At 49.0% G+C, this 14,158-nt stretch overlaps 1 protein-coding gene across 2 annotated transcripts in view; it reads left to right on the top strand.

Annotated features, from left to right (window-relative positions):
- Nucleotides 1-7,294, top strand: part of LOC144168748 (glypican-5-like) — a 157,758-nt gene extending 150,464 nt beyond the window's left edge. For both annotated transcript variants that reach the window (XM_077697707.1, XM_077697708.1), the window contains one exon: nt 472-7,294. In XM_077697707.1, the coding sequence (XP_077553833.1) occupies nt 472-623 (152 nt within the window). In that variant the 3' untranslated portion in view covers nt 624-7,294. The remainder of the gene's footprint in view (nt 1-471) is intronic.
- The last annotated feature ends 6,864 nt before the right edge of the window (nt 7,295-14,158 follow it).

Raw genomic sequence — 14,158 nt, 5'->3', positions numbered from 1 at the left:
CCAAACCCAGCAGAAGGCAGCTCTCTTTTCCTGCAGGGCAAATGCTCTTTCCTCTTGAGTTGGTTGTTATCGCCAATCCTATCACACTGCAAAAAGGTCGACTGAGGCAGGAGCAGGTACTGCAATGCTGTGGAAACTGAAACTGGGCTGAATTGAACACTGGCTCGGTTGCCTCTTAGGCGGCCCAGTGCTCTTTGTTGCGCGATAACGAACGCCGTCTACCCACCATGGCAGGAGTGGAAAGGTCCGGCTGCGCTGGGAGATTTGTGCGTGATCCGTGTGACCATCAGCAATACATTTTAGCTGCACTTGTCTAGCCATACGTGCCTTGTGTGGGAGAAACGCAAGATGTGGGTCGCTTGAATGCGTCACGGTAACGTTTGCTACGTATGATACCATCAGGTGTGTATGTGCTGTGGGCCAGTGCCATGCGAGCTAACACTGAGCCTCGCCCCCCCCGTGCTGCTGCAGACAATGAAGAGGCTGCCCCTTCGTCGACGGCCCGCAGCCCCGCCGTGTCGACGCCTGCTCCTCCCCCGAAGACGGCCGGCTCCTCGGTGGCCAGCTCTGCCACTGCGGCCCTGGTTGTCGTCCTGCTGGGCGCCTGCCGCCTGTGGTCCTAACGGGGGCCGCCAAGGGACACCTGTGGCATTGTGATAGCAGTGGACACCCGAGGGAGGGTGCAGTGACAATGGTGGCCACCAGCGGGGGCTGGCAGGGCAGTGCCCAGCCAAGCGGGAAGCAGGTGCGGGGACACGGTCAAGTAGTCATTGCCCGACTGTGCGGACCCCTGTGGGCCCACCCGGCGTCCATCGCCCAGCAGCGCCTGCCACATCCCCGAGGAGGGAGCGGGGAGGGGGCTCTCCTGCACGCATGCTCTGGTTGTATCACTGATCGACAGCCCTGTAGTGCTCTCTCGAGATGTCGCACAAAGTCTGCAATGCTGCGAATGTAATCTGGCGGATGCGAGTAATTTTCCAAGGCTGTGTCGGAAGTGCCTAAGGCGATCCTTTGCCCTGTGCACGTTCAGGAAAGTTTCCCCCTGGGTGCAGCCAAGGACCAACCACTTCTGTGGGTGGCCATCCCCTGACCACGTTCGCCCATAGAGGGCGCTGCCAGCATCACAGGGCACTGGTGACGTTGTATGTCCTTGGCATGCTGGTCATTTTGCGTGCAAGCCCGTGCGTGTGCATTGCACTCGTTTGTGAAGAGAACTCCACCTTTCACCCCCATCCGTTGTGCAGGGCCAGAGAAACTCTCAACATGTTTCAAATCTTAGCTTGGTCCTGGCTCCCCGATTGCACAGCAGTCGGTCCGCTCTCGGGCGCCAACGCATAGTCGAGTGCGGCCAGGTGGCAGCCCCAGTCCTGGCGCCTTCTTGGTCCAAAAGGGTGGCATGTTGGGCTAGTTGGTGGTTTTCAGATGCAAGGGAAGGAACAGCGCAGATTCTTACAAAGGACGACAGAGTAACACACCACAGCGCTTGTGGTGTGTTACTCTGTCGTCCTTTGTTAGAATGTGCGCTGTTCCTTCCCTTGCCTTCTCGGTGCCACAATGCCCGGCTGCAGGCACTGCTTGAGTGCACTGCCGGGAGTGGCCCCCACTGTGCAACGGGGACACTCGGCAGTGTCGTTGGCGGCCCTGCCTGGTGTGAGAGAAAGAGGAAGTATTTTTCTAGTTGGGCTGTGAGCACTGGAGAATCAAGCTGTTCCGGGCCAGTACCCACGAGAAGAGGCCGGTTGCAATCGTCCACGGAGCTCTGCTAATGCATTTCCTCATGAGTGGATGGTGCAGAGGGAATGAATAGGAACACCTGTGCCGCTTTCTTTGAAGACGCCGCACAGTTCTCTGTGCCCGTGTACGGTGTTCAATGTGATGGTGGTAGCTGTCCTTAGTGCGTGCATTTAGAAAAATATTTGGCACAACCTGCCATATACAGCTGTTGTGACCAATTTGTTTTCCTAACAGTGGGGCAAAAACCACACTGGTGTGATTTAAGAGAGAAAACACTGACAGCATTTGTTAATGCTTCGTTGAGTATGTGGATAGTTTCAGAGTGAATGAATAGGAACACGTGTGCCGCTTTCTTCGAAGACGCCGCACAGTTCTCTGTGCCCGTGTACGGTGTTTAATGTCCTTAGTGCGTACGTTTAGAAAAATATTTGGCACAACCTGCCATATACACACAGAAAACAAGCGCTATTTAAAAACACAGGACGAGGCGTGGACGGGACAAGCGCTAAACTTTCAACAAAATGATTATAAACACGTCTGGCTAGCAGGAAGAGAGGGGGAAGGAAAGGGAAACTTCAAAACGGTGGGCGAAACAAGAAATCCAATTCAAGTTTCGATAAGGCTACCGACGGCCTGCTGACGAATTGATCCCCAGACCGTGCTATCTCTGCAGCTTCCACAATTTCTCTTGTCAGGCCCGAGCGGTGAAAATACAAGACGGTTGTTTGGCCGTACAGAGGATGACACAGGTTTCCCGAGACACATTTTTTACAGTGGGCAGCCAGCTGGCCGTCGGTGGCAACGCTCCTGACCTTGTTCTTGTGCTCTTGGAGGCGAACGTTTAAGCATCTGCCGGTCTGGCTGATATAGTGTCTGCCACACGACAGAGGAATTTTGTACACAACGCTACGTCGGCACTTCACAAAGGCGTCTCTGTGGTTGATGGTGCAGATCGGTTTCCGCGCACGCGTGGGACAGCTCAACCTGCTCAAAGCCAAAAGCTTGTTAGGCGCCATGAACACGACCTTGACCCCTGAACGTTGCCCAACTTTCTTGAGATTATGCGAGATTTTATGTAAGTATGGGATGACAGCTATCTTTTCTTTAGCTCTTCTTTCGTTGTCCTTTCTCTGGATTTCTGCCTTCTGCTCATCACTCAAACGAGAGTCAATTTTTCTTTTGCAATGCAAGTCTTCCGCAACGGAAACAATAACCTGCCTGGGAAAACCCGCGGCTTCCAAACGTACCACCTGCTTGCAAGGCTTTCATCCACCGTATGTTGGCATGACTTGCTGAGAGCGCTAGACAGAAAAGACAGCACAATACTCCTCTTAACCAGCTTAGAGTGTGCCGAGCTGTACGGCAGGGGCGGCTTGTTGGCTCTAGGCTCGTACACCCAACACACACGTCATCTTCAAAACGCAGCCGCAAATTAGATAAAAAGATAAAAGCTCCAAGAATCCACTCGTGCTCACACCACACGCGTTCTGAAATTCGACCGCACCGAAATCATCAATGGCCGCCTCGACACTGGACAGCAAACTTTCATGTGGCAAAGAATAAAACAAATCTTTTATGTCGACAGAAAAGGCAGTTAGACTTGCATGGTCATTTGTTTTGAAAAAATCAATTACAGCGGCATAACCTTTTGTAAGAAAGGGGTTGGCAACGTCCAGCTTGTCCTGCAAGAAGTCCGCGACACACTTTTGCCACGTCCCTGCCTCGGAAACAATCACGCGAAACGGGCATTCCAACTTATGAGTTTTTGATGCAAAAAAACATTTCAAGAGACACATTGTCGCTGCTCTCTATTTGCTGGACAGTTTTCATAAGGCTGAGCTGCTTGTCCCGTCCACGCCTTGTCCTGTGTTTTTAAATAGCGCTTGTTTTCTGTGCGATAATGAACCAACACGCCCAAACCTTTTCCCTTCTGCCATACACAGCTGTCGTAAACAACTTTTCCTAACAGTGGGGCAAGAACCACACTGGTGTGATTTAGAAGGGAAAGCACTGACAGCATTCGTTAATGCTTCGTTGAGTATGTGGATAGTTTACAATGTAGGGCATTGTCTGGGAGAAAAAAAAGTTGAAGGGCTGCAGAAAGCTCACCCTGTATTTGATCAGAAACACTTTCTGCCAGGAGTGCCTGTCAGAAGCTCCCACAGCTTTATTTTTGCGCTGCTTCTCGGTTCACCTGTAGCGTGGTCAATGCAGGAACAGAGGTTCAAAATTGCGGTACCCGTTTCAATGTTTTGTGCTTGTCCCCCCCTTATTATTGCTCCCTCTCTGGTGCCTTCCTGTAGCTGCTTTGTCCACTTGCACTTGGAACATGGCATTGCTCGAACACAGTGCCATTCACAGACTATAGCGTCCAATGAGTGTGGCCTGCCTTCAAGTGGCCGTGACGCACGATCGTCCTTTCTGCGGCGAGCATGCAATTTTTAACGAGTCTCATGGCAGAGCATGTTTGGCCTGCACCTCAAAGGCTTCTTGCCATGTAGTTTCGGTTACAGCTGCCAGCTGTGTTGTTGTCACCAGTCGGACTTTGTTTTTCGCCCAAGAACCATGGCTACATATCAGAAATAGCCTAAAGTTGGCCCATGGAATTTGAGAGTATGTTCAGTGTACCGATCAGAATCTCTCACAAATTGCAACCACTGGGCTGAAGTGCCCATCCTTAGAGAGCCCCATGTGCACCTCATGGTTGCCACTAACAGTGGCACGTACAGTGCACTAGAAACACACACACACACACACACACACACAAACATTTTTTTGGCTACTTGCAGTATATTACGAAGTTAACTACTGGGCATGTTTAATTTATTCTTATTTACGTTGCGTTCTCACAATGGCCATGTATCTCTAGAGCTTTTTATTGGGGGGATGGAATGAACTGGTACAGCACTACTTTAATGCGCCAAGATAAAAAATGTAGCTTTCAAAAAGAAAGAAAGAAACAACTGCTCACAAAGTTGCTGTTGACGTCCCTTTCTGAACAATATATGCTGACACAAAACATCATTGTTGTTGTCAGAACGGCTCTTGTTGGTGCCGGAAGCTGCACAAGAACCATCCCAACTTTTGACCCAGGTAGTTTGCACTGGCTACAAAATGTACCAGGTTTTTTTTTTCTTTTCGAATAGAAATTAACAGGAGTATGTAGTACAGTGGAAGTGCCAACTGTTGAAAAGTTGACAGTGCATCAGTGCATCAGCGCTAAGCACCCAATTGGTGTGCTGCAAGTGGTAGCAATGGTGGGAGCACTGGCTCTGCAGTGTTTTTTATCGTGTGTTGAAAATGTCGACCAGACGTTAAATAAGTGTGTCATGTTTTTTACTTGTACATCGCATCACTGTGTCGCTTGTGCAAGATGTTCAGCGTTCATATTTCCTGCAGTGCTTAGAGATAGCAGTTATACTTACATTCAAGTGCTTAAGATTTTTGCATCGGCACACACTACAAATGACAACAGGGTAATGGCCGCAGCTTCATCATTTTGTTGCGGTCAACTGCTTGCGCGACCATGTGTCCACACTGTTGCCGAGGTGGTCCATCGAATGCCCGTTGGGAACCTAGTTGCTGGCATGTGGGCATGGGGAGGGAGTGTGGTCACCATCCCGTGCTCCCCACCACCAGGGGCCAAAAGCTGATACGTCACCGGAGCTGTGATACCAAGCTATGCCGAGACCGCTGTTGTGCCCAGTGCCTCAAAACTGCGTGGGTGGCCCCCAGCCAGTTTTCCAGCGCTCCATGAACAGGGCTTGCCACAGGGACTGGTGCAGCCTGTGCCGCCACTGTGCGGCACCATGGTCGCAGTGCAGTGTGGCTCGGTGCGCAGCCGCTGTGTGCCAGCACTTGTCCCGAGATGTGTGCAAGTTCCAGCCCGGATGCAGGGTCTGTCCAGTGGTGTGCATTGGCGGGGAAGTGCGGAGCGCCTCCCCTCCCACACCGTCGATCACGTGTGGGCAATCGGAGCCGACAATCACCTTCCCTTCCCGACTCTGCACGTTCGCACTGGGCGTTGGGGCCAGTGTCTTGTGGCCTTCCAGGGTAGTACGCATATCAGGGTGGTGTGCCTGGTGCCAGAAACGCAGTCTCATGCTGGCATTTGACGCACTAGGAGGCTGGGCTGGCAGGTCAGTGTCTGTCGGCCGAGCCAGAGAGTTCCCTGCTGCCAAACTTGCACGTGTGGGTGCGTCAGTGAGTCCCAATGCCGCCTCTTGGCACGCAGTGTGCTGCCAGATGCTCAAGTGTGTGTGTGTGAGAGGTCGCAAGTTCCCTGTTGAAGAGCCTGTATTTATTTGCTTGCTGCTGCTGTTGTTAGTGATCAGCCAGAATGCATCGAGTCACTGAAGGTAGGAGCACATGCTCAAAGTCAAGGATGCGACGGAAGCCCGTCTGGACGGGATGCATTTTGAAGAACAAAGATTGTGACCAAGGGTTCCGTGTGGGAGCCGAAACGTTAATTTCCTTTAAACTGAACTGTCTTGTGGTCGGCGTCTGTCTTTGTTCTTCAGAGCACATGCTCAGCGGGCATGCTGGGCTTCTGGCTGCACGAGATTACTATATGGTGCATGTACGCTACTACACCACAGCTTGTTGTAATTCAAGGCCAACTGCACCCAAATTTCACCTCGGCCAATTTTATTTCCTATGCTCAGCCCCGTCAAAGGCCCGTGAACGTCTCTCTGTGGCAGACAGCGCTGCGCCAGCAGCCATGATGTGGCAGCGCCATTATAGCTGGCCAGCCCCTTGCTTGCCGTCTGCAACGTCACTCAGCCTGGCCGACGTGGGCACCAAACTCTTCTCAATTCCAGTTTCAGAATCGTTGATTTTTGCTCGTCATTAGTGCAGTGCAGGCACTTATTTCAGCAGCTATTTTGCATTTTTTATATTCTTCAGAGCTTGAAACCCGCCGCGGTGGCTCAGTGGCTAAGGCGTTCTGCTGCCGAGCACGAGGTCGCGGGTTCGATTGCCGGCCGCGGTGGCCGCTTTTCTGATGGAGGCGAAAAGCAACAACGCCCGTGTGTACGAGATTTCGGCGTACGTTAAAGATCCCCAGGTGGTCAAAATTAATCCGGAGCCCTCCACTATGGCGCACCTCATCGCCTGCGTTGCGTCGGCGCGTTAAACCCTACAATCCATCAATCAGTCAATCAATCAATCAATCAAGAAGTTGAAATTTTCGGTGCAGTTGGCCTTCAGGGCACCACTTGCCAACTTGAGTTCCGGCAGTTGGTGTCGCTCATTTGTCTTTTTGCTTCTGCTATTGGCACTGAAACCTGGTGGTAAACACTTTCAGTGCCTTTGACTGTTGCCAGCGTTGCCATCTTATAGGCCCTTTTGCTTCGCTTATTCTGTCCAGCTTCCATGCTTAGATTTCATTCCACCGCAAAGGTTGCAGCTTGAGCCGACGCTGTGTGGCTGTAAAAGAAATTTGTGAAAAACCTAATCTGTCTGCCTGTCTTGTTTTGATGAAAGGTTTGGTCATATAAAGAATTCATTTGTTGGCTAAGCAAAGTATGTTCGCTTCAAATAAAAGCAGACCTGAAAGTTTTTCATGCCTGGTTCAGTGTTGCCACTACACTTCACTGACCCTGTGATGCCACTGGCATCGGAGGTAAGCATTTGGAGATGTTTCGAGCCGGCACAAATGCACTGTGCGAAAATATACCTCATCTTTTGTAAAGCGAGCAAGTTTTTAAAAATTTCGTTCGACCGATTTTCTCCATTTACACTATCATAACCATTGCATTTGGAACTTTCCCAAAATCTGCATTGTTGTGGAAATGCATGGCTTTATACGGTTCCCTACTTTCCTAATTTCTAATTTTTTTTGTTTTCAAAGTTTATTTCAACCAATCATCTCCGTTGATGCTATTATAACGTTTACATATAAAACTTCCGCGAAATTCGCATTTTTGTAGGAATGCAGGTCGTCACATGGCCATTTTCCGAAATTTTCTTAGTTTTCCTTTTTTTTAGTTTGTCAAAATTTCTTTCGACCATTCATCTACTATAACAATTACGTTTAAACTTACGCAATATTTGTATTTTTGTGGAAATACATGGGGTTGTACGGTTTGTCGCTTTCCGTGATTTTCTTATACTTTTTTTATTTTTGTCTCTCAAACTTTCGTTCGACCAATTGAACAACAGCGCTTAAACGGGACAAGAGGTTGACAGGATCGAGCTGGGCGCTGACTAGCAACAACAATTTATTTCCTCGTGGCGGAATAGGTATATGCCCTAGAAAAAAAGAAAAAATAATGCAGTAGAGAAAGAAACAAACATGTAAACATAAAGAGATTGCAAATAACTTATATCTACACAGAGACACGTGCGAAGAAGGTTGTCATCGATCAAGATATTCATGCTCCTTTTGTAGCAAGTCAATAGATAGCTTACTGACGGATGAATACTTTCGCCTATGGATGACGTGCGCCTCGAAGGTCTCTGTTGCGCCCCGACCTTTGTGTTTTTGAAACACATGCGTCTGCTCGAATTTGGGCATGCACTTGTACTTGGCACAATGCTCGGCGAGATTACTGCCTGTTCCTTTGTTGAAGATGCCTGCATGTTTTCGCAGCCGGTCATTCAAACAACGCCCGGTTTGACCCGTGTAAGACTTCCCGCACGGCAACGGAATGTCGTAGACGACGCCTAACTTGCATTCCATTAATGGCTTGTCGTGTTTTTTACGTGCAGAGTACCTTATGACCGCACAATGTCCATCCGTGTCCGTATGCAGAACATTTACAATCGCGAAAAATCACACAGGCACCGGCAGGATTCAAGCCTGTGTCTGGTAGACCGTGAGCACGGAGCAAGAATATATAGGAGGCGAAACAGCCCATTGCAGCAGCCACGGGCGAGCGACCAGATAATGTCGCAATAAAAACCAAGGCGGACTGCCAAGCTTCATAGCTGCGACGGCGAAGGAGAGGGTGGCGGCACCTGATGGACGAAATGATAGCAGCCGCAATTCATTCCGTGGCTGCGCAGTTGCAATGCCGCTAGCTTAATGTCTGATGAGCACTTTGACATTATCTGGCCGCGCTAGGAAGCTTCGTTTCCCCTCCTATCATATTCTTGCTCCGTGTCCGTGAGTTACTACCCGAAAGTCAAACGGCTTACTCCCTCGACTATAAAGGTGTGGAGTACCTTATATGACCTCCGAATGCCCGTCCGTGTCCATCCGTGCGCACACCACCATCAAGCGAAAATTGGGCGAAATTCAATTTGAGACGTGAGTTGCAGTTTCATTTAGGGAATAATCAAGGTCCAACTCGCGGCTGAAATCGAACAACGGTCAGAGGCAAATCGGATGTCACTCGGGGCGCAACTTGGATGTCATTTCCAGTCCCCATACTCCACACCCTCGCCATCATCCATGGAGTGGAGATGCTGCCATTTTTTGTTTAGGGTCTGACCGTAGTTCCTTCCCTGTTCACTCTGCTGCACAGCCCATCTAATTTGTTGGGAGCACTAAACACCACGGCGTCCCACCTGAGCAGCAACTTCTTTCAGTCTATGAGAGACACCGTGAACGTACGGGATGACTGCTATCTGCCTTTTTTCTGTCCCATTGCGCTCTTTCGCGGGTTTTCGGTGGCGGATTTCCTTCAGCAGTGACTCAAACAATTTGAAAAGCAGAAGTGTGGGGTATCTTGCCCTTGTGAGCCTTTTAGCCTGAGTGGAAAAGCTGTCGTTCATGTGATGCAGGGAAGACCGATAGCGTTCGTGAGAGCCGAGATTGCAGTGCCCCTCTTCACTGCTTCTGAATGGTGTGAAGCGAATAGTCAAAAGCTCTTCTCGGGTCGGGAAGAACACTTCCAGCATGTGTGCTCTGGATGTAGCTTCAACTCTAAGTCCAAAAACCTGAGGCGCTTGTCACATGGCAGTTCGGTCGTCAGCGTGAAGTCCACAAGACTTGATTCAGACGTGCTCAGAATGCATTGAACTTGCTGCTGGCTGTCTGTAACTTTAGAGCACTCGAAGAGAACCAGAAAACCGAGTTTCACTGCAAGCTCCCGGTCATAGCAGGCGAGCAACAGGTCGCTCGGCACTAGAGAGAGGCAAGCGCCAATGCAGACTCCCTTGTTCTAAACGTAGCGGCCTCCTTGAAAAACCATCACAGACAACTCCAGGTAGAAGCTGTAGAAATTTTGATATGGAGGTCCCGGTAGCGTTCTGGAACGGAACACTCCCATAGCGGTCGATACCCTCCTCTACGACGTTTATGAGAGCTGCATGCGGCAAGGATTAATAAAGATCCTTGACGTCAATTGAAAATGCGCTTACATTTGCGTTACATTGTTACGGTTTTGATCGCTTTCTTTTGTTGTCAGTATTGAATTACTTTAAAGGCTGAGTTGCTACAATATGATGCATTTATTGCATGGGCCCGCCACTAGCAAGGTTGCTATGGGCCCAGATGATGTATTGCAAATCAATATGTATTCCCTTCTTGGTAAATAAAGTTGAAAAAAAAAAAATTTGGAGGGTTCCACTGCTGCAGAAAATCTGATACCTCCGTCGGGCTTCGAACGAGGAAGGGGTCTTCCATAAGAATCGAAGCTAGGGAAGTTTGAAGCAGGGTGTCGAACCGGAACCGGAACCGGAACCGAACCGAAAACCGGAACCGAACCCGAATTTTTGCCCGGAACCGGAACTGAACCGGAACCGTATTTTTTCCGCCATTTTGGAACTGAACCCGAACCGGAACGAATTGAAGGAACCGTTCCGAACCGGTTCCGGGGCCTCAAAACTGTGATTTCTAGTTTTCCATCCCGGTACCCTACCTTGCATCCGAAGATATTTTTACCATTCGCCAGACGCCACCGCGCAATATTTTGCGTAGTCTGCAGTTTCCAAGGCCCATAAGGTTCTCATCTTATTATTACCCTAAATTTAATGTATAGTCCGTATACACTATTAGTTTGCTTTAGGTATTGCCCGTCTCCCCAAATTATCTTTTTGCATTTACAATAACTTAAGTTAGAACGCATATTCCGTGGCAACATATCATGGGGTATTCTTTATGGTTTCTATCTGCAGTGTGTTTAAAATCGTGTGAGGTTTTCACATTGTTAATTCGAATGCATCCGTGTCCGCTTGTGAAGGCCTTCAGAGACCCCATCAACAATAAATCCGTATCTTATACTTATTTTAGTTTGAGTGGACACTTATATAAAAACAGCACTGAGACACAAACACTCTAATTTCTCTCCGTAACCATCACTTTTTCTTGTACAGTGCCGTTGTGTCCTTTGGTTACTGCCCTAGGAGAACATAAGAATTGAAAAAAAATAGGGGCCTTCTCATTTTCACTTTTAAAGTAAATGCGACAGTATTTGGATGCATGGATTTAAGTCGATTAACCCGGATTTGTGGGTAGACTAGGGTGGTTTAGTGAGATGAGTGAATGAACTAATGTGAATTAGTGGGACTGAGGTGTTGATTAATATGGATTAGAGGAATTAGCGGGTCAGTTAAGGCGGATTAGAGGGTTGGACCATTTGGGGTCCTTTGCATTTCTAAATTTTGCAGCGTTCTCTTTCTCGACCAATCAGGAAATTTAGTTACACACAAAATAGCCGGAAAGTTATGTGTCGATCACCTGAATGCTATAAAAGGCCTTTTTTATGTACGTATTACGCTTTTATGTAACTTCTTGCGTAAGATTTACATCTCGCAATGAAGTTAAAAACTAATTGCATAATGCATGTCTTATATTCACCAAAAGGTTCTCAAAATGTGTATATATATGAGGTAAGACTAGGAAACAACTAAACTGAAAGAGAAAAAAAAAGGAACGATCAACTGGTTTGATGCGAAAGACACCCGATAGCATTCTCCGATACCTTCTTTTCGTGCTACCGTTCTGCAGCCTTCCACAGATGTAGCATCTCAACCCCCGAACACAGCCCCTTCCAAGCTGAGGAAGAGGCGATAGCACGTGCGCTTAGCCAAAGGGCCGCCAAAAGTATAATAACAAACTCTTATCATACGTGGCGCAACTTTGCCAATAGTCTATTGCATGTTACAACACTTCGAATGAACAAGCAGAGACCACCAACGAGAGAGAGAGAGAGAGAGAGAGAGAGAGAGAGAGAGAGAGGTCTTTAATGTGGGCTGGAGAGGTCAGCTTACAATGCAGTGAAGTGAATGTGAGAGATCGGGAAAGCAGCAATAGAGATAAAAAAAAATCAACAAAAATGGCACGCAATGTAGTGCAAGAAAAAAACTCGAAATAAAGTTAAGGAAAAGATAAAAATTGAGCGAATGGAGCCCAGGAAGCGCAGAGCGCCTAACAAGAAAAAGGAGTCAAAGCGCACACGACGACGCAAACGCGTACAGACGTAGCCATGCGCACAATGGAAGAATTACAAAGTTTTGTCTAGTCCTGAATCTCGCAAAAAACGCAGAAGAATTTTTGTCCCTAAATATGAGTCATTGTTGTTGTCCCAGGGTCAAAGAAAGTGACACAACTGAAGGCTTGCTCCGCGTCGAACACGAAACAGGCAGCTCGCCGCTGTAACTCGCGGAGCGGAAAATCGCGGGCATACACACAATAAGTGCTCGGTAGTCTCGCGCACAGCGCACGTGGGGCACAGTGGTAAATCCTCCCACCCTATTTTGAACTTGAAGCTTCGGGTGTAAGCCACGTTGAGACGCAAACGATGCAGTACACATTCAGATGCATTGCTTAGGTCGGGTGGAACACGGAATTTACAGAAAGGGTCAATTCCATGTTGAGGTGGATATCCGGCTGCCACTTCAATATTTGCCCTCTCCAACCAGTTCGATAAATAAGGGCACAACCATCCTCTCGAGAGAAAGGAAGCTGTGTCGTGCTACGCAGAGAGTGGCCAGCGCTGGTGGCTGCATCAGATATTATATTTCCTTCTATTCCCGAATGACCAGGAAGCCATTGAAGCACGATGTAATGGCCCGCGTGCACTACCGCTGTGTGGATTTCACTGATTTCACACACAAGCTGACTGCAGTGGTTGGACAGCCTTCTTAGAGCTTGCAGAGCACCCCGCGAGTCTAAGAAGATCACTCATAGTCGAGCTTGATGTGCACCAATGAAATGAAGGGCAGCCCTTACAGCCGCTAGCTCAGTAGCGGTGGATGATGTTTTATGGCTCAGTTTTTTCCTGATTGTGCACTGGACCGACGGAATCCACACGCCAATGGCAGATGATTCTTCGGTCACTGAGCCATCCGCATAAACGTGGGTGTGGCTTGCGTACGCGGTAAATAAATACTCAAGTGTGAAAAACTTCAGTGCAGGTGCGGGCATGGGCGACTTTTTGCTTATTCCGGGAATTGTCGTTATTATATTCCATGGTGCAAGTAACCACAGTGGCAATGCTGGCTTCACAGGTCGCTGGAAATTTGCTGGAAGCGAGTCTTTTACATGGGGTGCAGTGGTGGCTGCCAGATGATGCGCATGGCACCGAGTGCCGTGGCGTAGTGACGTTCGAAGGCACTCTTGATGTTGAAGCACTGACGCAGAGAGGCACCGAGCTTGCCGCAGTGTTCCAATTGTCGACGTGCATTTGGGAAGACCCAGGCACACGCGTAGAGCTCTCGCCAGCACTGAATCTATGACCTTAAAATTTGTAGAAGACAGTTGATTCTGGGCCGGTAGGCTGTAGCGGAGAAGGCCGAGAAATAGTGCTTGATAGAGTCCAAGAAGAGAGGACACGGAGCATCCCCAAGATTGTCCAGTCAGCATGCGCAAAATGCGCACAAAAGACAAAAGCCTTTCTTTCAGCTGCCGGATATGAGGAGTCCAAGTCATTGAGCGGTTAAAGACGACGCCGAGAAATTTGTGACATTTGACATAGGGTATCTGCGTACCTTCTACACTGAGCGTGTATCGTGAGACGTCACGCCGAGTGAACGCAATCGCTGCACACTTCTGAGGGGAAAAGATCAACCCGCAGCATCTCAGGTACTTTCGCATCGCCAGGATCGCTCTCTGAAGTACGGCATGAATGTTTCGGCGGTTTTTGTCTGAGGCCCAGATGCAGATGTCATCTGCGTACAGCGAAATATTGACGCCTTGGGGAAGAACCGTTGGCAGGCGTATAAGGCATATGCTGAAAAGGGTCGGACTGAAGACGCCGCCTTGAGGAACTCCATGTGTGACAGGATGCTCGGTAGTTGCGCCATGACTGGTGACCATATAGACGTACCGATGTTGTAGGGAATCGCAGAGCCACTGGAACATACGTCCTCGCAGCCCTACGAACGTCATCTCTCTTCGGATAGCTTCGTGTGCCACGCTGTCAAACGCTGCCTTGACGTCCAAAAAGACAGCTATGGTGATGTTTCCAACTGCTTTTTGTCGCGAGATATCCACCGCCAGGGAAAGTATGTTATCCGTGCTGCTTCGTCCTCTCCT

This window comes from Haemaphysalis longicornis, unplaced genomic scaffold, assembly GCF_048455015.1.
Source record: "Haemaphysalis longicornis isolate Haplotype H1 unplaced genomic scaffold, Haemaphysalis longicornis Haplotype H1 scaffold_2, whole genome shotgun sequence".
In the NCBI taxonomy this organism is placed as follows: domain Eukaryota; kingdom Metazoa; phylum Arthropoda; class Arachnida; order Ixodida; family Ixodidae; genus Haemaphysalis; species Haemaphysalis longicornis.
The sequence above is the reverse complement of the archived record's forward strand: the minus strand, read 5'-3'. Positions and strand labels throughout refer to the sequence as shown.